This window comes from Lissotriton helveticus, chromosome 5_1 (genome assembly GCF_964261635.1).
Source record: "Lissotriton helveticus chromosome 5_1, aLisHel1.1, whole genome shotgun sequence".
In the NCBI taxonomy this organism is placed as follows: domain Eukaryota; kingdom Metazoa; phylum Chordata; class Amphibia; order Caudata; family Salamandridae; genus Lissotriton; species Lissotriton helveticus.
Window position 1 is genome coordinate 1,676,328,020 of NC_136065.1, and position 25,763 is coordinate 1,676,353,782.

Genomic DNA, 25,763 nt, shown 5'->3' on the forward strand with positions numbered 1-25,763 from the left:
TGGAGCCGAGGATGAGGACCTCCATCTTGTCGGAGTTCAGCTTCAGACGACTGGTCTACATCCAGTCGGCGACGGCCTTCATTCCTTCGTGGAGGTTGGCTTTGGCGGTGATGGGGTCCTTGGTGAGGGAGAGGATCAGCTGAGTGTCGCCGGCGTAGGAGATTATGTTGAGGTCATGCTGTCATGCTACGTGTGCGAGCGGGGCCATGTAAATGTTGAATGGTCGGGCTGAGGGAGGATCCCTGGGGTACGCCGCAGATGATCTCGGAGGCTTTGGAACGAAATGGGGGGAGGTGGATGCTCTGGGTTCTGCCAGAGAGGAAGGAGATGGTCCAATCTAGAGCATTGTCTCGGATCCCTGTGGCGTGGAGGCGTGTGCATAGTGTGCGGTGGCAGACAGTGTCGAAGGCGGCAGAGAGGTCTAGGAGGATGAGTGCTGCGGTCTCGCCATTGTCCAGCACGGTCCTGATGTCGTCGGTGGAGGCGATGAGGGCAGTCTCGTTGCTGTGGTTGCTGCCGAACCCTGAATGGGAAGGGTCCAGGATTCTGTTTTCTTCGAGGTATCGGGTTAGCTGTCTGTTGGCAGTTTTCTCGATGAACTTGGCCGGGAAGGGGAGAAGAGAGATGGGCTGGAAGTACTTGAGGTCTCTTGGGTCTGCCTTAGGTTTTTTGAGTAGGGCGTTGATCTCGGCGTGCTTCCAGATCTCTGGGAAGGTCGCAGTCTCGAGGGAGAGATTGATGACGTTGCGCAGGTGGGGTGCGATGGAGCTGCTTGCTTTGTTGAAGACATGGTGCGGGAATGGGTCTGACGGAGAGCCGGAGTGGATTGTGCTCATGGTCTTGATGGTATCATCAATGCTCACACTGGCCCAGGCTAGCAGGGGGTCGTGGTCGATGGTGTGCGGAGGATCTGTTGTGTTGCTGTCTGTTAGGGCTGTCTGGGTGTTGAAGCTGTCGTCGATGTCTGCTATCTTGCGGTGGAAGAAGGTTGCGAGGGAGTCGCACAGGGCTTGTGACGGCGGGATGTCGTTGGTGTTGATGCTGGGGTTGGAGAGTTCCTTCACTATGTTGAAGAGCTTCTTGCTATTGTGTGCGTTGTTGTCGAGGCAGTCTTTGAAGGAGGTCCTCTTGGCCGCCCTGATGAGATGGTGGTGGTTGCGGATGGCGTTCTTGTGTGCTGCGTGGCTGTCCGGAGTTTGTTCACTGTGCCATTTCTGCTCTAGTTTCCGGCAGGCTTGCTTGGAGGCTAGGAGTTCTAGGGTGAACCAGCTGGCCCTCTTGCTGGTGTCTCTGTGGGGGGGTTTCTTCAGCAGGGCGAGGGTGTTGGCGCAGTCCTCGATCCGGCGTCTGAGGCTGTGGGCAGCGTCGTCGGTGTTGGAGGATTCGATGGGTGGGCTGAGAGCGAGGTTTGCGTGTAGTTGGTCTTCAGTGATTTTGCTCCAGCTGCGGCGGGGCATCTGTTGGGTGCGGTGGTGTGTGCTGGGTTTCTGGAAGGCGAACTGGATGCCGTGGTGGTCGATCCAGAGGAGTTCGGTGGTGTGGCTGATGGAGATGTGCAGGCTTGAGGAGAAGACGGGGTCAAGCATGTGGCCGGCAGAGTGGGTGGGCGTTGTGACGAGTTGCTTCAGTCCGAGGTTGGCGAGGTTATCGATCAGGGTTGTGGAGTTGTTGTCGTTGTTGTTCTCAAGGTGAAAGTTCAGGTCTCCGAGGAGGATGTAGTCGGTGGAGGTCAGAGTGTGCGTGCTGATACAGTCGGCGATGGAGTCGCTGAACTGGGTGCAGGGTCTGGTAGACGAGGGTGCCTCTGAGGTTGGAGTTAGGGTCTGTGTGGATCTGGAAATGCATGTATTCAACGGTGCTGAGCGCGTCGTTGGTGCTAGTCGAGACCCTGATGCTGTTCTTGTGGACGATGGCGATGCCTCCTCCGACTCCGTTGGTGCGGTCTCTGCGGGTGATCTTGTCGCCGTCTGGGATGGCTATGGCGATTTCGGGTGCGGAGGAGTCGTTAAACCAGGTCTCTGTCAGGAAGGCCACGTCCGGGGATGTTGTGTCGAGCAGGTCCCAGAGCTAGACGGCATGCTTGCGTGCAGAGCGGGTGTTCAGTAGTATGCATCGGAGGTGGTTGGGGTCTTTCTTGGCGGGTGATTCATTGGCTCTGAGGCTGGTGTAGCTGCAGTTCCGGCAGGTGAAGGGGCCGTGTGTGTTTCGAGGCCACCTTGAAGCAGGTGTGGCTCCGTCCGGAGTTGAGAAAGTGCAGAGTGCTGGCGTCGTAGTGGCGGCAGTCGTCATGACGGGTGCAGAGGCTAGGGGTTCTGGCGCTGGGCGCGGACGGGTGCAGATGAGCTTGCCTTAGGCACGCCTTTGGCGTGCCAGCAGCGCGGCCTCGCAGCGGCCGGCATATATGGGGAGGTGGGAGGGAGGAGCAGCTGGGGGGCGGAAGGCGGGGGCAGTGAATGGGAAGTGGGCAGCCAGGGGGCGGGGCCGGAAGGGGACGCAGCAGCGAGGGCGGTGAGGGACAACAAAGCTAACAGAAGGAAAAAGGGGCACGGAAACGAGGGAAAAACGAGTGGCACAGAGGGCAGAAGGGCACAAAAAACGAGTGGAACAGAACGCAGAAGGGCACAAAAACGAGGGAAAAACGAGTGGCACAGAGGGCAAAAGGGCACAAAAAATGAGTGGAACAGAGGGCAGAAGGGCAAAAAAACGAGTGGAACAGAAGGCAAAAGGGGCATAAAAACAAGGGAAAATGAGTGGCACAGAGGGCAGAAGGGCACAGAAAAAACAAGTGGCACAGAGGCAAAATACAGAATACAGAAATACAGGGGCAGCTGGGAACAGAAGGCAGAATGGGCAGAGAGGCACGGGGGCAGTGAGGGGAACAACAGGGAAAACTGGGCAGGGATACAGGGGCAGCAAGGGGTACAGAAGGAAAGACCGGGCAGAGAGAGCACAGGGACAGCCAGGAGACCAGAGGGAAGAAAACGGGCACGGACCAAGAACAGGCAGCGGGGAAAGACAGACAACAGCAGTCACAGACACAACAATGAAAATACAGACAATACAATAAAAGCAATAAAGCAGAGGATGAACAAACCTACCTATGTCCTACCACTGGCCACCAGGGATGAGGCACAGGTGGTAGCCTGCGGGTGGTGGAGGGCCTCAAACGTCCTCAGCAGCGGCAGCTGAGGCAGGGAGACACAGGCGGTGCTGTGCGGAGGGGGATCAACCTACCTGGTGGGCTCAAGGGTCGCTAAATAAAGCTTTCTTGCGGCAGCCGGCTTGATATCATTAAGCGCCAGCTCTAGTGTGTACTGGTCTTTGATTTCCATAAACGCCGCAGTAAGTTTTCCCATTGAGTGGTCCCCCTGGAGCTGGGTCAGTTTAGTCTCCCAATATCGACCATTTAGCTCTTCCCTTGAGACTGTGGGGCATTGCATTTCAGGATTATCCCAAAGATTACCCAAACCCATTAATGGAAGGGTACTCCTGACATATGTAAACCACAGTAGACTTCGTGACCCTGGTAGATTCAGCACCTCTCTGCGTTATTTCCTATACTCAAGCAATTCTGGAGTAACCCACAGTCGCCTCCAGAATAAAAGAGGTCTCAGAGATGCTTCATCCGCAATTGGTCTAACACCCAGATCTAGGCGTAGTGGGGTAAGTGGGGTACTGCGGGGAATACCAAACAACTGCCTAACAAAGAGATTTTCTGTTTGTGTTAGGCTATAGGTGCGGTCATACCCCAAATTTCAGCACCATATAGGGCAGAAGCTCTAGCTTGAACCCTGTATAGCTCTACTGCTGGGCCTATGGGTTTGTGGCTAGAGTTGCGAAACACCTTGGACAAACCCCCAGTTGTTTGCACTAACTTCATACTTGATTTTTTAATCTGTTCTCCCCAATCCATTTTTTCAGTGATAGTGATGCCGAGGTAATCAAAAATAGATACCCTCTCTAATGGTCTACCTCCTAGACATGGGTTTGACTGGGAACTTTTTGTTGGATTAAATACCATGAATTTCGTTTTTTGCAGATTGACTTCTAGCCCCCTTTCTTTGCAGAAATCATCAAATTTATTCAGACCCTCTGTATACCCTTTGGGCTTTTGGATAATAACAGGGTATCATCAGCGAACATTATGGCCGGGATATTACGTGCTGCCAACTTCGATGCGTCTAGATCTTTCTCAGAGTTTAAAAAGTCGACAAGCTTGTTAATAAAAAAGACTAATAAGAGTTGGGATGAGTACAGACCCCTGGTGCACTCCTTTGTCTACAGGGATTGGTGTAGTGAGTTCTTATCTGTGCATAATTTCCTTCGTGCAACCGTTATATTACTTGACATAAATATGGTCTAACCCCCATCTCTAGCAGGACTGCCCACAACTTTTCTCTTGGGACCAGATCAAATGCAGATTTCAGGTCTACAAAAACTAAATAGAGGCTGCCACCCTCTATACACCCGGTCTTACAGTGTAATAATTGTAGCCTGAAAATCTGGTCTAGAGTGGACATTTTTTTCTCTAAACCCTGCTTGAAACGGGCTCAGGACTTTATGTTCCTCCATTCAGCTCTGCAAACGATATAACAATACACGTGCAAAGATTTTTTGACTAATGTCTATAAAGGTTTTGGGCCTATAATTTGTGGGCAGGATCGGGGAACCCTTTTTGAAAATTGGAATTATGTCGGTCCCCCCCCCCAATTTGTAGGAATTGCCATACCTAGCATAACAGCATTGAATAAAACCTAAAGATACGGAGCCCAAATGGTTGGTTCATTTCGGAACAAATCCCCGGGGATCTTGTCGAGCCCTGGTGCCTTACATGATGCAGTTTGGCTTATGGCACCAGTTACCTCTGTGAGGGTTATCATTGGGGTATCATCTACCGTTATAGGGGTGTCTTTATTTGGATTAGAGCAATCTGCCTGAAAATGGTGCCTTGTTTCATTCTTTTCACTAGCCCCAGGCTGAGCTCTTCAGTAGAGGGACTTAAAGTGGTCCCTCCACACATTTTCCCCCAGATTTGGCTCTATTGCCGGTTTACCTTCAGTGCTACCCGTGTTCACCACATTCTAAAAGGTGTTCATGTCACAGGTTCCAGGGAGCTTCTGAGGGTTTCCCACTTTTCACTTTCCCAGTTTTTTTGTCTCCACCGTACGATAGGCTGTTCTACAGATTTTGATAAGCGGTCTTTTCTTGGCCTTAATGGCAGAGACCAAAGCTTTTATGGCCTTTCGTCAATTTCCATTAAACCATGAGTGGCAAGGTATTCTTTTATTACTAACCTTTTTTATTGGAAAGAAAAAGTCTGCCATGGTAGCTGTTATCTTTGTATGGTTCGGGGCAACCTTCGGTAGTTCAAATTGAGTGATATCGGCGGCGACAGATTGAATGGAGTCCATAAGAATTGGGATGACTGATAAATACAGGGCGCCTAGCTTTTCTTGAGATTTACTCGATTTCGCCCATCGGACTCTCCTCCTACAATTAGTAATAATCAATCTGCCACCAGCAGGAGTAGCCAGGTTGTCGCTGCTCTCGGGGGTTAATATAAGTAGTTCTAAAACTAGCGCATTGTGGTCACTATCATTACTATCACTATCATTCTTCTTTTCTCATCAATGATTTTATTCTTTAAAAGTTTTCAAGTATGAGCTTCAGTACTTATTATTGTATAGTTTCCACCAAGGGCTATGCCATTGAGTGATAACTATATCCCGGACTTTAGTCCATAGATGTGCGGTTTTTGCTTGTCATAGCCACCAAATGTCTGTGTTGTTACAACTGTTTCCGACATATGCAGCATGGTTTAATGCCTGTAGTTTTAGGAGGGGGACATCATTCCCTAGCATGCTCGATTTCATATGGAAGGGCCGTAAAAATGGGAACAGAGCTTTGGATCTGCATCCGAAAGCGCAGAAAGAAAGGAGCTGACGCCAAGATGTAGGGGTAGCACGTATATGCATAGTGGCGTGCAGGATTATTGCGAAAACGTTTTTGGATCCAGGCCCAGATAGTCTATTCTAAAGATGTGGAAACTATAATTAGAGGTATACAGCCGAAAGCAATGGCTACACTGGTCCGTGATGACTATTCTGTACTTACTCCATATAGGAAAACAATGCATAATATCAGGTGGATGACACATGTACAGCACACCCTCCTCTAACTACAAGAAGTCTTTGCATTGGCAACACCAGGTATTGAGTGCACTTTTGATACACTGGAATGGGAAAATATAAGGGCAGTAATGGAAAGGATTGATTTGTGCCCCATTTTTTCAGCTGGGATAAGTTGTTCTAGACAGAGCCTACAGCAAGAGTAAAAACAGATGGTTGGAAACTTGAAAGGGGTATCCACAAGGCTGCCCTTTATCTCCTTTGTAGTTTGCAATAGGTAGGGAGTCACTAACACGCAAAATACAAACAGCCATGCCCCAATGACCCATAGTGGTGGGCAACAGGACACATTTTGTGCGGACGTATGCAGATGACACATTGGCATACTTGAAAGACCTGACATGCTAGGATTTATCCCTCCCTAAAGAATAAAAACAGTTTCAAAGATGCATCCAGCCTGATTACTAACTGGGGGAAATCCAGGCTATTCCCTAATGTATAAGCATGTATTACCTAATCAATGTAGGTATGGAATGGTAGAAGATAAGCTTTCAATAACTGAGTATACAAGTAAGAAATGACAGATAGATCCAACACACACTAAATATATGGGGGGAAATTTGACATGACTCAAATATTTGGTTGGGTTTTGCAGCACAATTACAACATGCAGCGATCCTGTTTGACGAAAGCCTTAATTGGAAAAAAAGCTTTCAGGAACATTATCAGAAGCGTTTATGATTGGATGAAACATATTGACCTCTTATCCACAAGTTGTCCGTCAAGTGGGGCCGTCTGGAAAAAAGCAGTTAAGAGGGTGCTGTGTATATCACCATTTTCTCCAGATATGCTGTTAAGCTGTACAAAACTATTCAAAAATATACCCAATAGGATGTCAATAATAAGCTGGCAAGAGGGTCGATGTAATCCAATAGAAGACCTATACCAGAATAACAGATTTCTTATCTTCACTCAAGCACGAGAAATATCTGGACTTGGCAAGAGCCAATTCCTCCAGTATAGGGAATTAGCACACACAATTAGAAAACTCTTAATATCATTACAGAAGTACCTATGATGACTATTATGATGTCAATGTTAAATAATGTGACAGTAAACAGGAAGTTAGTAACAAATCATTAAACATCACTGGTACAAGATAGAAAAGGTGGCACAAAGCAAGCATGGGTGAAACAGTTACGGGTCTGCCTTGACCCGTTGACGAACATGAACTGGAATAAAGCATGTGAACAAGTCAATAAAGATATCAGCCAATGGAAGATTTAAACTGATTTAGTTTCATTATATCCACATGATGTGTATTACACCACATATCACATAATCCAGGAAGCTCTTTAGGCTGTAGCTGAAGCGGAGCATCGGTGACTGAATTTCTCCACATGGAATAGATGTGTGAATTTGTCTCAGTAGTCTGGCACACAGTATTAAAGGGATTCCATCAAGCAGGTAGATAAATGCCAGATAAAAGTATAAAAGAATGTGTATTAGGAAAAAGCCTAGTAAAAAAGGCTAATAAAATGAAAATCTGATTTGTGGCCCTCTGTACAATGCTAGCTAAAAGACATGTAGCCTTTCGTTGAATTAAACCATAAGAAAAGAAAAGAAATAAAAACGTGGCTCTTCACCCACCCCTGAACCTGTCTGCGGCTGTTTCCTGCACACCAACTAGCGCCAAGACGCCTCGACAATAGTGCACTCTATAAATAACTCAGTCAGTCAGTCAGTCAAGTACCCAATTATGGCCAGTGGAAAAGAGGCATGACCGGGTGGGCCCTAGCAGATTAAGTACACATGAAACTCACTAGGAAGGGGGCGTGGCTTGGATGCCGAGGGGAATAGCAGCGTGAGCCCGGAGCTCCGCGCCCGATCCCCATTAGCATCCTGTAAACTGCACGGAATCCGGCGTGCAAGGCGGTATCCTGCAGTGCGGAACGTCGGAGGAGCGACGGAACCCCAGGAACCGGGTGTTTAATCTCTCCGGCGCGGCTACACCGAGGTGGAGCAGGCATCACCTACGGGGACGAACCGGCCCCAAAATGGCGGACCGCTTCCGGATCCGAAGCGACTGATGAACGGGGGCGAGCAGCGGCATAACTAGACGCATCGGTGGGTACGACGGCACCGACCAGGACACCCCTCCGACTGCTATCCAGGAGGAAGGTGCGGGGGGGGGACTCGCCTGAGGTCCGGCGGCCCCCGCGTCGGTTAAGAACAAGATGGCGGCTGCCCCGCGACTCCGGGGACTGAAGGACTAGCAGCGCACTCAGAAGAGGTGAGCAGACCGGGGCTGCGGAGGAAGGCGCACGATCAACGCAAGGGCGGATCGTCGGGAGAGCGGCCCCTCTGCCCGTCCGGTGAGCGGAGCTTCCGCAATCTTGAGACCGGGTCTTGGCGAGCCTGGCTGGGTAGCGGGAAGATGGGCAGAGTACAGGACTAAGGTGATGAGAGGCGCAGCCCGCCGGTACCCCGGCTTTGCGAGGCCTGTGAAACTGACCAGAGCTGACTTTGCCAACATTATCAGGATCAGGGAATACAGGTGCTCTGGCCAGCCAAGGAGCGCAGTGAGCCCCGGTGTGAAGACGTGTTGGTGATACCTTTGGGGGCTGGGCGTCAGTGGCGCTGGCAGTGGCAGAGCGAGTCAAGGAGTGCGGATAAGGAGGAGTGCCCACCGCAGGGGACTACCTGGTACTCGGGACGTCGAACAGCGGCTACCTCTGTGAGCGAGCCCTGAGACTCCGGGGGTGGACCATAAATCGGAGTTTTAGCGCCGGGCCTGGACGATAGCCGTGCTAGGAGTCCTGTGACACAGGGGGTTTTGCGTCTACACCGGCAGCAAGAGCGGAGAAGCTGTGGCCACCGCAGACTACCAGAGATGTCCGAAGGGGAGATAGTGGGGCGCCTGGGACCCACAGAACCCTAGAAGAGCGGCGTCCTGCGACTCGCTGGAGAGCGGAACGGAGCACTGAAGCTAGCCAGACTCAGTAAGGAGGACCTGCAAAACCCTGAACAGTAATCGGCCCTGCGGAACGGGCAGCCGAGATAGGGAGGAGCTGCCCCACGTCTGGGGTACTGGAAGCCGCCTGACTCCTGTGAGCTGCAGAAAGCTGACAAGATGGTGAAAACTAAGGGGCGAATGGATGGAGCTGCCGGATCGGATGTGCCGGACGGCACAACGCAAACCGCAACGGATTTGCAACAACTACAAGACCGAATTCTGGAAGCTATAACGGCCACGAAAAACGTCCTTCAACAGGATATCGCTCAGGTGGCGTCGGGCCTCGGGCTCCTCCGCGCGGACCATGACAAACTGAAGGACAGGGTCAAAAGTACGGAAGATACGCTGCAGGAGCTGGTGCCGGAACATAAATCTATGGAGGGGCGGCTGGTGGATGCACTCAACCGGATTCAAGCGCTGGAGCGTAGGGATGCCGAAAATCGCAGCAGATGTAATAATGTGCGCTTAGTGGTGCTGCCGGAGAAAAAAGAAGGAGAGGACATGGTGAGATACCTTGACAACTGGCTGCGAACGGAAGTGGCGCCGGAGGGCCTCTCACCCTTCTTTACCCTGGAAAGAGCACACCGAGTCCCGGCTAGGCCTCCTGAGCCAGGCCGACCGCCCCGCCCGGTGGTGATAAAACTGCTGCATTATAAAGACAGGGACTGGCTGCTACAAAGGGCTAGGGATGTAGGCCCATTCCAAGTGGATAACAGCAATGTGACATTGTTCCCTGACTTTACATTTGAGACTCAGAAACTGCGAGCTTCCTTCCTATCGCTCAAACGGGAACTCCGTGCAGAGGGCATGAAGTACTCGCTTCTCTTCCCAGCCAAGCTTAGGGTGGAAGTGGATGGCAAGGCGTTCTTCTTTTTGACATCAGCAGATGCCTGGGCATGGTGGGATACTTACAAAGCTGGAACGGACGGGGCAAAATGCCGGGCTGAAGAAGCGAAGCATCAGCTGCCGGTGCGGAAATCGCAGAGGATCCGGAGGCACCGGCAAAGATCCAAGAAACCGACAGAATCGCAAACGGAGGAGGAGAGAAGAGCAGCGTTGCAGGCGGTGGTGAACCTGTCGGGAGCGGGGAGTACCCACTCGCGCAAGAGCTCGGACTCGGCGGAACATCGTACAGGATCGGACACGGAGTTGTCGGAATTTGGCGGCGCAAAGGGCCCAGTGGTAACGCCGCAGACATCGGAAGAAATTGTCGAGGCCTACGGAGGGTGACAATTGGTCATCTTTGAGCGCGGCTCCTGGGGACACCGGAAGCTCCCGATGACACAGCAGATACTGGAGCAGCTGAGATGTTCGTGAGTGACTTTGGGGGTTGTGGGGCGGGATGGGTTGGGCCCGTGGTAACCACCCTCGGGGCCGAACAGCGCCCCATCGGCCCATAAGGCCACCGTAGTGCAGACTGCGGCTTAGTTGGGCGATTGTGGGGGATTAGTTAGTCGTTATTTAAAGTTTGGATGGGAGCTACTTTACCGAAGTCGGGTCCTGTTCTGGGGGGGGAGGGTGCCGAGAGTGGTTGGGGTGGCTCAAGGCAAAGAACATGGGGAAGAGGGGTAATTTGTTTTGAAGTTTGGTTTGGGGAGGAGGGAAGCCACTGCGCACGCCTGGACAAGGACTTTTATGATTGCATGCAGCTCACTGTGGGACTATGGCTAACTCTGGAACAACGAAATGTGTGACCTGGAATGTGCGGGGACTACACACCATGGCAAGAAGGCACAAGGTACATGCTTATCTAGTTCGTAGGGGGGTTCAGATTGCACTGTTACAAGAAACACACCTTACAAAGCAAGAAGGGGTGGCGCTACAACGGAGGTGGAGAGGGCAACTGTTCTACACCACATTCTCTGCTTTCGCAAGGGGGGCGCTGATCTGGATTAGAGCTGGGGTTCCCTTTCACATGACCAGACAAATATTAGACCCAGAGGGCAGATTTGTGGCCATAGAGGGGAAACTGAGGGGTCGGGATACAGTACTTTGCAGTGTATACGCACCCAATGTAGACCAGTCGGCTTTTTTAACGAAGTTCTCTGGTGCGCTGGCGAGTTACCTAGCAGGCCCTATAATCATGGGAGGAGACTTTAATTCAGTGGCGGACACGACCCTGGACAGATCCCATCCGCCGCTGGGAGCGTCACCAGTGCATCGCTTGGCGAAGCGTAGGCTTGAATGGCAGGAGAGTTGGGAGCTGCTGGATGCTTGGGGAGCGCGACACCCTACCTTAAGGGACTATTCGTACTACTCCAGTCTGCACGACCTCCACGTCCAACTGGACACGTTCTTATGTTCACCACTAGTGATCTCAACTGTGGCAAACGCTGAGTACTTAACTCGCACGTTATCCGATCATAACCCCCTGATATTGACACTAAACTGGGTGACTGAGACCTCGCGGATCCCAACGTAGCAACTACGCCCAGATACCCTTGATGACCTACTGTTTAGGGAAGCGCTTGGGGAGAGAATTACACAATACTTCGGGGAAAATTACGGCACCACGGCCACTAGAGCGATGGAGTGGGACGCCTTCAAGGTTGTCGTCAGGGGTCACTGTATCGGGAAATATGCCGGAGCCCGCAAAACGCTATTAGATGATTTGGAAAAAGCAGAGAAAACACTGCGGAAGGCCGAATTGGCGCGCCCAAACCACCCCGAACTCCAGGAAGGGGTCAGCGAGGCCAAAGAAGCAGTGGCGGTGGAAATGGAGAGGCTCCGGTGTTTCGATCATAAAATATACCTGACGAGGGCGCACGCTGAGGGGGATAAGGCGGGGACGATGCTCGCTTGGCTGGCTAATCCGACAAGACGTAGCCACCCGATTTTGGCTGTTGAAGACGAGGGGGGTCACATATGTACTTCCCAAACGGAGATCCTAGACAACTTCCGATCATTTTATGAAACGCTTTACAAAAGCGGATTGGACGATCGAGAATGTGAGATCGACACCTTTTTGGAGGGACTGCAATTACCGCAGTTAGACCAAGGATATCACACTAGGGGAAATAGGAAGCGCGGTGAAGCAGAAGACCCCGGGCCTGGACGGATTGCCGATAGAATTCTACAGCAGATACTTAGATCAATTAGCCCCGCGACTCAAGGCGGTTTACAACGAAGCTAAAGCTAGAGGAAGGTTACCCCAGTCCATGTGCGAAGCCTTGATGATCCCCTTACTGAAGCCGGGGAGGGAGAAGACCAAGATAGCCTCTGTCCGCTGTCCATGCTGACAACGGACTACAAAATCCTGAGTACAATACTGGCCACTAGACTGCTGACCCACATGACAGAGCTGATCCACAGCGATCAATCCGGCTTTATCCCCACGCGAAACACTACCATCAATATACGTCGACTGATACGGCTAATGGGTGACCCGCTGCCAGAGGCGCGATTGCCCTTGGTGTTGTCAGTTGATATCGAAAAAGCATTTGACAGTCTAGAATGGAGATATCTCTATAGAGTCATGAAACGCTTCGGTCTTGGGGATGGTTATATAGGATGGACCAAAGTGTTGTACACATCCGCGACGGCACGTGTCCGGATAGGTTCCCTAGTATCTCACCAATATCAAGTGTGCCGCGGTACTAGGCAGGGGTGCTCGCTATCCCCATTATTGTTTGCCTTAGCGATAGAACCGTTTGCGGCAGAAGCGCGGTCGGGAAATTATTACAGGGGCCTGGCCTATAGGGGAACCCCTCAGGTTATTTCGCTGTATGCTGATGACCTCTTACTATTTCTAGAGGACGCCAACGAGGCGCTAGAGGGCGCAGAAAAACTCCTAGAACTTTTCGGTAGATTATCAGGCCTGAAAGTCAATTGGTCTTAATCATGCTTATTCCCAATGCGTCAGGGAGAGGAGCGACCTGCCAATCGCCCACAAATTAACTGGGAACCGGTTTGTATGAAATATTTGGGAGTGTATGTGTACCACAAGGCAACAGACATGCTGGAGAGCAATGTGGGCCGTTGTATCCGTGCATTGAAGGGGAGTATGTCCTTTTGGGCCACTCTTCCGCTCTCAGTGACAGGCCGCATCTCTTAAGTTAAAATGATAGCTCTGCCACGTCTCCTTTACTACTTCCGTACGCTACCGGTGTGGATTCCTGGCTCTGTCTTTCAGCAGTTGCGATCAATGCTGATATTGTTCCTATGGGGTACGGGCAGACGTAGAATAGCGTTAGACACATTGACCCGGCCTAAGGATGAGGGGGGCATAGCGGTCCCGGATTTTGAGTTATACTACCTAGCGGCTCAATTACAAATTTTTACGCAGGAGGTCGCAAGGGTGTATAGAGGCCCCGAGCAAGAGAGGGACGGAGGTACCCGCCGACACATGCTTGCATACATTGCTTTACAGCGGAAGCTCATCCTCAAGGACCTCTCCCTAGAAGAACAGACGTTTAGGCTCTGTTGGAACCGAGCGCGGCGGAGAGCGGGAGTGCGACGGATGTATGCACCCGAGATACCGTTGGGAATGGTAACGGCACTCCCACACGGCGGTGACTGGTCGCGCCTGCAGAGGTGGGAAGACGCGGGACTACAAATGATAGGAGACCTATATGGAGACGGGACATTACTTCCGTACCAGACCTTGCACGACAGATTCGATCTCCCAAGGGGTGATTACCTGATGCATGCTGCAGTGACAAGAGCAATGCAGACACACTGGGGGGAGGGACTACTGGAACCTACCACGTCCATGGCCTGCCAGTACACCATGATGGCGGCCGGCACATATAAGGCAGTGACGTGCCTTTATTCTAGAATGTTGCGGGAACCAATAAAACCTCTCACAAAACTGAAGGCTAAATGGGAACTGGACCTCCAAATGGAGATCCCTGACACAACGTGGGTGCAGCTGCTAAGGCGAGCCAGGAAGAGCACGAGGAACGCCCGCTTCCAACTGATACACTTTATATTCTTCACAGAGCCTACCTTACGCCAGGGAAAATCAGGAAATACTTTGGGGTGGAAAACGCTGCTTGCCCCAGATGTAACACAGCAGGGGCGGATTTAGGACACATGCTATGGGACTGCCCTCACTTGCGAGACTACTGGCAGGAGATTGGTGAAACATTGAACTATGCAACGGATAGATACCTACAATACACTAAGGCGGTGGGCGTACTACATTGGTTTCCGCACACACCCAAGAATAGGATCACGAGCAAGTTTATAGATATGGGACTGATACTAGCTAAGAGGGAAATAACTAGCCATTGGAAATCCAAAAAGGGGCCCACGCACAAGCGATGGTTCAATGAATACCTCAAATGGGCAGCGAGCGAAAGTACGCTCAGATATCAATTGGCTCTCCACAAATCTGACGATAAAGCACCTGAAGCAGCAGCGGCATGGGAGGCACTGGTGCAAGCACTGCGAGATAGCACGATGGAGGAGGGGGATGAGCATTCAAACGCAGGAACCGAGGATCCCACAGACACACCAGGGGCACGTGCTTAGAATATCCCGAGTCATTCCTGAGAGAGCTCATACAAATTCACTAACAGCGAAACCAGGCGTAGGCGCAGGCATTGGCAACGGGCGGGGGGGGGGAGTTTGAGAGCGTGCTGAAGTTGGGGGAGGAGGGAGAGTTTTAGGAGGGGTGGAGGGGTGAAAAATACAAAAGCAGACTGCTGTAAATTTTGCATGAGGACTTGAAGGAATTCAAGAACTGTTGCGTGGGGTGATTCACAATCTGACGCCGCCCGACCTTCGGGTTGTGGGCTTATGGGCCGTGTATAAGAATTACCCGAACAAGAGCTGAGGATTGATAATGACCATGCAAGACGCTCAGAAATGCTTAATGTTTGTATGATTTGGCTCTGCAATACAAAACGGTTTTACAAAAAAAAAATGAAACTCACTAGGAAAGATGACAAATTAATAGAACACCTGGCATAAAGGGAGAAACAGTTGACATGACTGATGGCCCCACTAGACACTAGACCACCACGAAATGATCAGGACAATGGATAAACATATCTTAAGTATGTTACAAAAACAATCAATAGGGAAAAATCCCAGATAACTATGTATAGGCATACATGAGGTTAAGGGCTGTTCAAAGTAAAATGGCACACTAAAGAAATGAAGTAGATAAATGAAATTGTAATGTTCTTTTTAATTGATGTTGTATGGACTTCACTTACTGCCGACTAATTGCTTTGCTACTTCAACATATTTGAAATTGTGCATGTTTCTAAAACAACTCAATGACATTTTTTTTTAAGTACCCTTGGTTCCTAGTCTTAATTTCACAGCAAACTCGTCTACTTTGTGTCCTGTGAGAATGTTTAGTGGAGTCAAAACTATTCCCGTGTTTCATGCAACAAGTCCAAAAACTGTATCCAAATATTGCCTCGCAGTACTACTCTTCCAATGTATCCCACTTGGCAGACCCCAGGAGACACCTCTTCTCCCAACCTGCAAATTGTGTTGTAAATTCTTTGAAGTAGCAACGGGAGAGCTGCATCATGTCAAGGTGTGAAGTGAGCGGGATTCCAGACCGAAATGTGTAGGACATTGCAAAACATGCCATCCAGAATCATGTTATGCTGTAGAAGCCAATGATATACATACTTGAAAAACTGCATCTTTCTAGGCCTGTTCAGCAGCGCACAGCTACTGCAGAGATCAAAATACCAAATGTACAGACCGCGAACATGAGGGGAAATTAAACAGTATGGATTTTCTTACAGGCACAACACACTCAACACTACTAGCTCTCTTGTCACTACAACTGGACCTGGAAAAAGCCATTATAGATGGTGGACCAAAATATCTTCCTTCACTATGTGTGAACAGTAGCTAAGGTGGAAGTCCTCATATTTTTCTGCAATTTGTATTCAGACTGGTCACAAAGCATGAGTCTAGAGGCGACTGAGGCACCACAGGACTACCCCTTGGTCTTGATTCAATCTTAGCAATTTTATGAACAATTGTATGCCGATGACTGATAAAAACAGCAAGTGTATGAAAATTCTCATAAATAACAACTTAAACATAGCTGTATTTTTTAAACTGGACCATCACCAGAGGAGTAACGTATCTGTCAGAGGGGAATACACCAACAACGTTAATGAATTAAAGTTTATTTGCTAAATGATTACTCACTCACCAGCCCATGTACTGTTATCGGTCCAACAGAATATTCCTTACCTGAAGCTCTTTATCTACTGCTTTAGAGACTTCACTTGCCACGGATTCGAGCCGGTGACGCACGGGTCCGTCGCTGGCAAGAATATGCCCAAGCTCACAGAGACTTGGAAAAAGCTGTAGAGAAAACATGAAGTAAAATACTTGGCCAGCAGCCCTAGAAGACTACAATAATTTTGTCACTCTATATGTAAAATGTAGGCCTGTTGCAAGAGTTTTCATATCACAGAGATTGTACAAAATATTCAATCTGGTAAACTGGGGACAGAAAAATGCAGAATTACAAATAAAACATTTAAAAGAACAAATGACTTACCTTCAGCAATGCCTTATCTGGTAGAGACTCTATCTAGCCCTACCTTAGAATATTGCCCAGGTGTCAAACTGGATCCAGAAACTTTTGGTGAGTAGTACCCCTGCGTGCCGTTAGGTGGCACTGTTTGGCATCGCGTGGCATCGTTGGTGTCATCCACGTCGGAAGTGATATACGCGGTGCCTATTTAGGCGCCACCCAAGCGCGCTGAAGTCAGTTTCTTTTGCGACTTTCCACACCAGAAGTGTGGAACACTGACCACTGGAGCGGCAATCTATGGCCCTTATATGAATCAATTATTAGCTCCATAATCTGATTACAGAGCAGGGAGAATGTGAGGGTCAGTAATACATCTGTGGTCAGATAGAGTCTCTACCAGATAAGTTGTTACGGAAGGCAAGTAAATTGTTCATCTGATATAGACTTCTAGCCACAGATTCCTTACCTTAGAATAGATACCCAAGTGAATACCTACCCGGAGGCGGAATGCAATATGGATTATACCTAGCAGTCCTGTAGCACCAAGAGAGCAAAATGACCGTCTCACCAGACCTGACTGTCTAGGCAGTAGTGCTTTGAACACATGTGTAAAGATCCCATGTGCTGCCTGACAGATATCCAGGACAGATCTCCGTGAGCTATAGCACTGGTCGGAGCCATGGATCGGTTGGAATGAGAGCGCAAACCCTCTAGGGGATGCTTTTTGGCTAGCATGTAGCAATTTTGATGCAGAGTACTATCCATTAGGAGATGGGCAGCTTCTGCACCCCCTTACCTTTATTGGCTCCAACATACCCAACAAAGAGTTAATCGTCCACCTGAACTTATGAGTGCAATCAAGGTTAAATGACAATGCTCTTTTGGGGTCCAGTTGACGGAGTCTCCCCTCTTATTTAAAAGGGTGAGGTGGAGCGTAAAAGGTAGGTAAAGTGATGGATTGGCTTATATGAAAAGGGGTAACCACTTTCAGTAAGAAAGATGCCCTAGTTCACAGAAGCAGTTTATCAGGGAAGAAATTGAGGTATGCAGGATGCGCAAAGAGCATCTGTAGCTCACTGGCCCTCTGGGCAGATGTTATCACCACTAGGAAGGCCATTTTGATAGTAAGAAGTCTGAGTGGGAAGTTGTGGAACAGCTCAAAAGAGTAAGAACCAGATTATGGTCCCACTGAGGCTTAATAAAGGGTGCTGGTGGGAACATGTGTTGAAGGCCTTTTAGGGACCTATGTACAACAGCAGATTTTAAAAGGGACGGCTGATCTGGCAACCACAGAATTTGAGGAAAGGTAACTTTTTAAGGTGCCCAGAGCAGAGCCCTGATGGGCTAAGGAAAAAATAAACAATAGAACCCGAGAAAGAAGTGCATATATAGGGTCAACGTGCTTATGTGTACACTATTCCAGGAACTTATTCCAGTGGCGGGCATATACCATCTGTGTGGAGGTGCGGCTGGCTGCCAGGATAACATTACAGACTATGGACAGAAAGTCAAAAGCTATCAACTGTTGCCACTCAATCTCCATGCATGAAGGTGAAGTGTTTTCAGGTTTGGATGCATGGCCCTGCCTATTGCTGTGACAGATGATCCTCCCGAAGAGGCAGTCTGATCAGAGGATCAATGTTCATGCTCAACTGCTCTGGATACCAGACTCTCTGTGCATAATCCGGGGCCACAAGAATGATTTGGGTCAAGGCGTTCCTCCACTTCTTAAGAACTCTGGGCAGGATTAGTATTCTCAGAAAGGCTGACAGGAGACCGGAACTTTACTCGAGATGAAAAGCGTCTCCAAGTAAGAGCAGCTTTGGAAACTCCAATATGCAAAATGGCTGACATTGCATGTTCCTGGCAAAGTTAAACAGATCCAATCTAGGTTTTCCAGACTCTTGAAAGAGACCTTGCATCACCTTTCGGTGCAGACGCCATTTGTGATTTGCTAGGCACCGATGGCTGAGTTTGTTCACTCTGGCCCACCAGGTGTTTAACCACTAGGGAAATGCCCTAGTTTTCCGGCCATGTCCATCGGCGCAATGCCTCTTGACAAAGAGTCCATGACCCCACTCTGCCTAGTTTGTTGCAGTACCATATGGCGGTGGTGTTGTCCATGAACACCTTATTGAAGGAAGAAAGTCTTTCAATACCAAACGAATCACCCAAACTTAAAACAGGTTGATGTGGAGTTGGGATTCTGCCGGAGACCAGAGTCCTCTGATCTCCACCTCCTTCAGATGGTTGTCCCAGCCCAGGAGTCCACATCTGTCAGAAGGCATGTGTTAAAAGCAGGATGCAGGAAGCCATGAGCGACAACAACTTCGGGTATTTCTCACCAAAATACTGGATGGAGACTGAACCATCAGTATCGTAACCAGAATATTCTGGACTCGCCGTTCAGGAGGATAAGCCCAAAACTGCACAGTGTCTAGAACAGCTCATATGAAAGGGAGCATCTGAGAGGGAGTTGACGGTGAACCCCAGTGAGTGCAAAAGGTTTGCCGTAGTCTGGAGCTGGGAAATGACTGTCTGGGGCGAGCCCTCTTTCAACAGCCAATAGTTGAGGTAGGGAAAGACTGGAACCCCTGACCTCCACAGGTGTGCTACAACTACCGCTATCACTTTCGTGGACACTACAGGGGCGCTGGTAAGGCAAGAAGAGCACAACAAAATGAAAGTGCTCTCGGTCCACCATGTACCACAGTTAATGTCTGTGGGCAGGCAGGACGAGGGTTACAGAAATAGGTGTCATGCAAGTCCAACGCTACCATCCAGTCTCCCAGATCTAAGGTAGACAGGACTTGTGCGAGTGTGAGCATCTTTAATTTCTCCTTTTTCAGGAAGAGGTTGAGAAGCCACAGGTCTAGAAATAGGACAAAAGCCGCCGTCCTTCTTTTGCACCAGAAAGAAGTGGGAATAGCAGCCACGACCTACTTCTGATGAGGGCACCCTCTTTATAGTTCCTTTGTTCAAGACGGTTAACTCTTCCTGATAGAGCAAGGAGATGTGGTCCTCTGTCAGCTTGTCATAATTGGGGGGTTGGTCATGAGGAGAGGAAGTGGCTCCTTTGGATGAAATGCAAAACTCAATGGTCAGATGTTATTGACCACCAGTGATACAGGTGATGGTGTATCCTGCCCCCACTGAATGCCCATTATGGTCAGAGGGCAAACTTAAGGAGTTTGCTATCTGCCCTGCCTGGAAGGTGGTGAACTGGCCTGAATTCTGGCTGCCTGTCCCACGTGGTCAGTGGGAACCGCATCATCTGCCATGAAAGGATTGCAAACTTGCTGTTGTGGTGACTGGGTGTGTAGAGACATGGTTGGAAGCCCTTTCCGTGGCCACGTAAAGTGCGGAAGGCAGATTGGTTGTTGGTGAGGGGCCATAGAAATGCCCAAGGACCTGGTCATAGTCCAACTGTGCTTGAAGTGTTCCAGCGATTAGTCCGCCTTCTCTCCTGACAGACAGAAGCCACCAAAGGGCATGTTCATGAGTGAAGCTTTGACATTCCCTAAAAAGCCAGTGGCTCTCAGCCAGACATGACATCTAAAGGCCATTGATCGCTCTGCCCAGCGAGTCAATAGTATCCAGATCTTATGGTGAACTTGGCTGCATCTTTCCAATCGGCAAATGCCTGAGAGTGTATGGCTTGTGACTCCTCCAGTAGGCAGCACCTGTGCAACCAAGTTCCAGATCATATGAGAGAAGCAGATCAAGAGGTATGTGGTGTTCACCGACTGCAACGACAGGCTGGCAGAAGAGATCATCTTCTTTCCTAAGGTATCCAGCCTTTTGGATTTCCTATTCAGTGGGGTGGTAGGGAATGTGCTAGGGTTAATTTTGGATGTAGAGGCTTGAACCACCAAGCTCTCCGGAGTGGAGTGCAGTGTGAGGAAACTGGGTCCCCTGCGGTGGGGCGATGGTGGTGGTGGGCAATCGTCCTAGGCACAGGAGCACCGGTGCAGGACTTGGACCAGGCCCCGAGAATGACGTCTGTAAGGGCTTCATCAAATGGGAATAATGGTCCTGTGGAGGAAAGTTCCATCTGAAGCACCTATGTGAAGACGTTTGCCTTGACTGCCACTGAGGGCAGCATAAGGTCCAAAACCTCAGTTGCTCTCTGCCCCATCCTCCTCCGTAGCCAAGGTAGGAGGAGAGACCAGGCCAGTGTCTGGGGAGGGCTCAAACCAGATGTCCTCTATGTTGGACTTCGCCCTTTTTGCAGGGTCATACCAGAACTTTTTGCCTCCCTTCTGTATTTCTTCTGACCTGTTGTTGTCGGTTTTAACCCTCCAGGCACTTTACCACTGCTGACCAGTGCTAAACTGCATATGCTTTCTATAGTAAACTTGGTAAGCATGGTCTATACCTGTTTGGCATATTAAACTTACCTGTCAGTCGTTTGTATCGTGCTACTGGTGGGCTTGCAGCGCTGCTTGCGCCACCCCCCAAAGTAGCCTTTCAAACCTGTCTCAGGCTTCTGCCACTGCAAGGCTTGCGCGTGCAGTGTACTGCCGCTGTGAAGTGGCACATAAAGTGGTTACCATGTCTGTGACTCGCCTTTTACTACATATCAGTCACCTCTAAGGTAGGCCCTAGCTAGCCCTGTGGGCAGGGTGCAGTGTAGGTAAAAGGTAGAACATGTGCCTTAACTTTGTGGCATGTCCTGGTAGTGACAAACAGCCTATTTGGTTTCTCTCTCCTGTAGGAATGCACTGGGGATTACCTGATACATGCTTCAGTGGTAATTCCTGACATGAGAGGGGTAGCGTGATCAAGTTTGGTATGTTTGGAATAGTGGTGATAAATGCTGCGTAGTGGTGTTAGCGGATTTATCATTACTATTTTAGAAATTCCACATTTAGAAGTAGGCATTTCTGTGTGCTATAGATCTTTGGTCCCCTGCTAGGATGTGTATTGAGTGTCTGGCTTTGAAGTGACAGGGGCTGGGGATATGCAGTGACTCCAGAGAGTCTCGAAAAGTCAGCACTAGCTGAATAGGCCTGGTCTGCATTTGGAGTGGTGGGAGGAGTAGCACCTACACCTGAATAGGGCTGCGCCTGCCTTCCACAATTATATGTCTGCCCCCGTGGTGTGTCTAGGGCCAGGGCTTACACTTACAATGGGGAGTGTTGTGCACTGTAAATGATACTTTTTAAGGTCCCCCAGATCTGGTTCAAACTAGGTCCAGGGCCCTGTACTAGGGCAGAACAAAGACTTTGTGCACCATAAATATTGGGGCTGTGACCCCACTTTTTTTTAGCTTACTTTGGAACTGGATCTGAGGAACACTCGGCAAGGAGGAACTGCCGTGGGACTCAGCTACTACCTGCTGGGAGGCCCTGCCTAATGGCCTGCGTGTGCTCAGCTCTGCCCTTGGGGTCTAATGGAGAGGAGCGCTGCCTGCTCCGTGGTTCAATGGTGGAGACAGGCTGAGCGCTGCGCCAGCTGTTGTCTTTTGCTTCAAGGAGCATTGGATGCTTGCTGAGCGTGATGGGCGCTTGCATTTTTCCCGACGGGAGAAGTGTCTGGTTGCTCTGCTCCCTGATCCAATGAGGGAAAAAGCATGAAGAGCCTCCCCTGATGGCTAGACGAAAGCACATGGTGAGCGCTTTGGTGGTGGGGCACAGAGCGCGTGTTCGGCGCTACCCGGTCCCGGTTTCTCGAGGCTGCCTGAAGCCAGGCAAATGCTGAGCCTGGTTGTGGGTGGAGCTCCCCCGGGAAGGCGGGAGCAGCATCTCCCGGCCCAAGACAGCGAGAAGAGCCCCGGGTGTCCCCTGATCAGCGAGCCCGGGATAGAGGGGATGTCCCTCCATGTCTGCCAAGCCCGGCAAGACCTGACCTAGGTCCTCCTGTGGCCTACCCATCATTCTGCCGCACAGAGGTGAGGCCGCCCACGGGCACATTCACTAAAGCCGTCGCGAGGCAAAAAAGGGCTCCGGACGTGCTGCCACACCCGAAGTTGGGCCTGTGTCTGCGGGCCGAGGTCCCATTGCGGACCTGCCGGGGGGGGCATTATTGTTCTTTCCTTGGCTGTGGAGTACTTGTGGGATGGGGTGGCAGGGTCTCCCCGAATCACAGGTGCCCCCCACTTCTCTTTTTCTCATGCCTGCATAACCGTGGGCATTCTTCATTTGTGGAGACTGGGTCTGCTACACCCCCACCCCTTACTTGTTGCGCTGGGCACCCGGGTCATTCTTGTTAGGCAGGAACAGGATGAAACCTCGACGGAGGTCCCCGATCCCAAGGAGAAAGAATCTCCACAAGATAACTGCATTTCATGGTGTAGGTGGGCATTTAGTCCAAGGAGCCTACGAGTGGGTACCATTCTTACGCTTGTCCTAACATATGATAAGTGTGCACACTAGTAGTTCATATGTCTTATGACCTGATGTGCTCCAGGAAGTCTGTAGGCTAATGTGCAAGTAATGTGTATCCAGTGCACTGTTGTCATGATGTGTTTATGAAATGTACACTACTGCAAGTGTTTACTTTGGTGTACCGCTGCTGATGCTTATGCATAAGATGTGCTAAGTGCAATCCTACCAATACTTATTGGTTATCCCCAACAGTAATGTTTGTGACAGTGGCACGATTGGCCACGTGATTTATGTAAATCCCTCTAAAGTCGTGACAAGTGCCTGGTGGCACAGTGTACACATGTGATTGTGTTCTAATGTGTATTTATGGATAATACAAAGACTATTTTTATATAACCTGGTATGGAGTTTCTTTGTGGTGTGCCTAGTGTGTCGCTGCTGTGTGAGTGTGTTGTGCAAACGCTTTACACATTGCCTCTGGGATAAACCTGACTGCTCTGCCAAGCTACCAAGGGGGTGAGCAGGGGTTATCTTCAGCATGCAATTCCCTCACCCTGACTAGAGTGGTGGTTTCTGCCTGGCTTAGGCGCATGCCCTAGCCCACCAGGAACCCCATTTCTAACACTCTGGATGTTCTGTTGGATAACCATAATGGTCTGCATACCCTCTCCCATGCATCACCTTATCCAGGCCTGTCCTAGAAATAAGGAGCTGCCCCTGTCGGTGCTGGACGATGTCCATCTGGTTCTGTATCCTAGTCAGGAATGATAATGGTAATTTAAGCTGGGTCTGGTGGCTTAATGCATCCACTGTAGGGGCTTGTGTTTGACCTCATGGTCACAGGTCCAAATCCTGGCAGGTCCATTCAGCCTTTCATCCTTCAGAGGTCAATAAAATGAGTACCATTGAGTTGGGTAACAATAAACATCTGTTATTCAGTGCAAAGATACCCATTGGGGTGAGTGTGCATTTTATGTTATGCTATGGGGCGGCGTCACTGTTGAGCGTTGGCACTAGAGCCGGTGCTGGAGATGGTCAAAGTGGCTCGACCGGCACCACTCGAATCCGTAAATGGATTCCTGGGGCCAGACTGGCACCGAGGGCTACCCTACCGGCAGAAGAGCAGTGGGCGCCCCTCCCAGACCTGTGGGACCTGAGGGCGCTCCAGAGGGGACGGGCTACCCTAAGATGAGGTACATGGCCTCATAAAATTCTTCCTGTTGGGCGGGTATCGCTCTGGCGCCTGGAAATCTAGGGAGGCGCAAAGAAGGCTCATGTGCAGGCTCCCCTCATAGAGCTAGGCTTTGAGTGTCAACAGCCCTTTGACTCGGATGAAGACATGCGCAGCGAAGTCCAAGGTCTCTTTGACTTCTTTTTCTTTTAGGACTTCGCCAATGACTTGAAGTGGGACGATGATTGCCCAGCATGACTTTGTGAATGATCTCCAGACCCTCTTTGCAACCAAGATCTGGAGTATCACAGAGTTGTTCGACATTGGCGGGCAAGGAGCTTGAGGGACCGCTCCCCTAGCACCTTGGGGTCCATTTCGCAGCAATCTCTCATGTCTGGGAGTCATGGTCACGCTCAAGACACCAGTAGCAAACCAAACACGGAACCATCACCGGTATATGTCAGTGACAGACCAGTTTAAACCTCTCTTTCTGGTGGACCTCCTACACACCAGGAGAAAAAAGTCTCAAAAATTCTTCAACAATTGATGTTGAATGAGAACTCAATGGAGACATTGAGCAAGCGCATTTCAAACCTATATTGGCTGAACAGGAATGACAATGATAATGAAAATGAAACCTGATCACTTTGGGGTCCTCGGAGCTGTCACAGTGAGTCCTAAAAAAACTTGATGGATCCATAGCCCCCTCTATCGTCCTTTTAGAGATTGGGACTACATGTCAGAGGGAGCAGACAATTCATTGCAAAGGGTTCTTATGCAGGCTCTGCTTAGACTCCACAGAATCACCTTGTTTTTCTTCTGTATCCAATAAACTTCACCAAATTTATAACAAAGCATCTACAAAACATTCAATCAGTATCACGGAGCATGCTTCTATCACTGGTCCTAGAAAAATGTCTGCAGAAGAGCACACTAATTTGTTCTACAAAAAACCCTCCAATCCATGAACCCCTTGCTCTTGTATCAATCAAACTAATTTATCTAAAATCTTTAAAAAGCTGGTGTTGATAAGTAACAAAGCCTTTTTCATACTGAGTCGAAAACTATAAAAAGCACACAAGCTTGGACCAAAACACCAATAAGCGGATGACAGTACCTACAGGTGTCATCTCATGATTACATTGCAGATATGGAAGCATTACTTGAATCCATGGAAAAGTGAATGTCTCATCTCTCATAGCAACTAAATCTTCAGAAGACTGCCCCCCAACAGCACTCAGGGTCATCTGACTGTGAACCTTGTGCAAGACTCACTCAGTGCCATTACGCCTCTTGGCATGTCCCCAGAATTGTCAAATCTGTTGATCCATAGCCATCCTCCTAGTCACTTATTTTTCTTTATGAAAGCCCATTCTGATATTCTATATATTAGCTCTACCAAATCTCCTCCTAGAGGCAAAACACATAGCTCTGATAGAGTATGTTACATCAGTAGAGCAACCTCTATGTAGATCACACTTCAAGGGGCTAATTCTCACTGACAAGAACAAATCACCACTGCCATGATTAAATTCAATCTGTATACTGTGTCGAGGATGAATACATTTGACTGCATTACCTCAATGCTTTAACTCTCTCTTCTAAGACACTGATATTGCATACAAAGTTTCATGCATCATTTTCCAAACCTTACTTT

At 49.6% G+C, this 25,763-nt stretch overlaps 1 protein-coding gene across 1 annotated transcript in view; it reads right to left on the reverse strand.

Moving 5' to 3' along the window:
* CARMIL3 (capping protein regulator and myosin 1 linker 3) overlaps window positions 1–25,763 on the reverse strand; it is a 1,019,681-nt gene that overhangs the window by 297,291 nt on the left and 696,627 nt on the right. Inside the window, exon 26 of the mRNA XM_078644900.1 lies at window positions 16,318–16,431. Within this exon, the coding sequence (XP_078501026.1) occupies window positions 16,318–16,431 (114 nt within the window). The remainder of the gene's footprint in view (window positions 1–16,317; window positions 16,432–25,763) is intronic.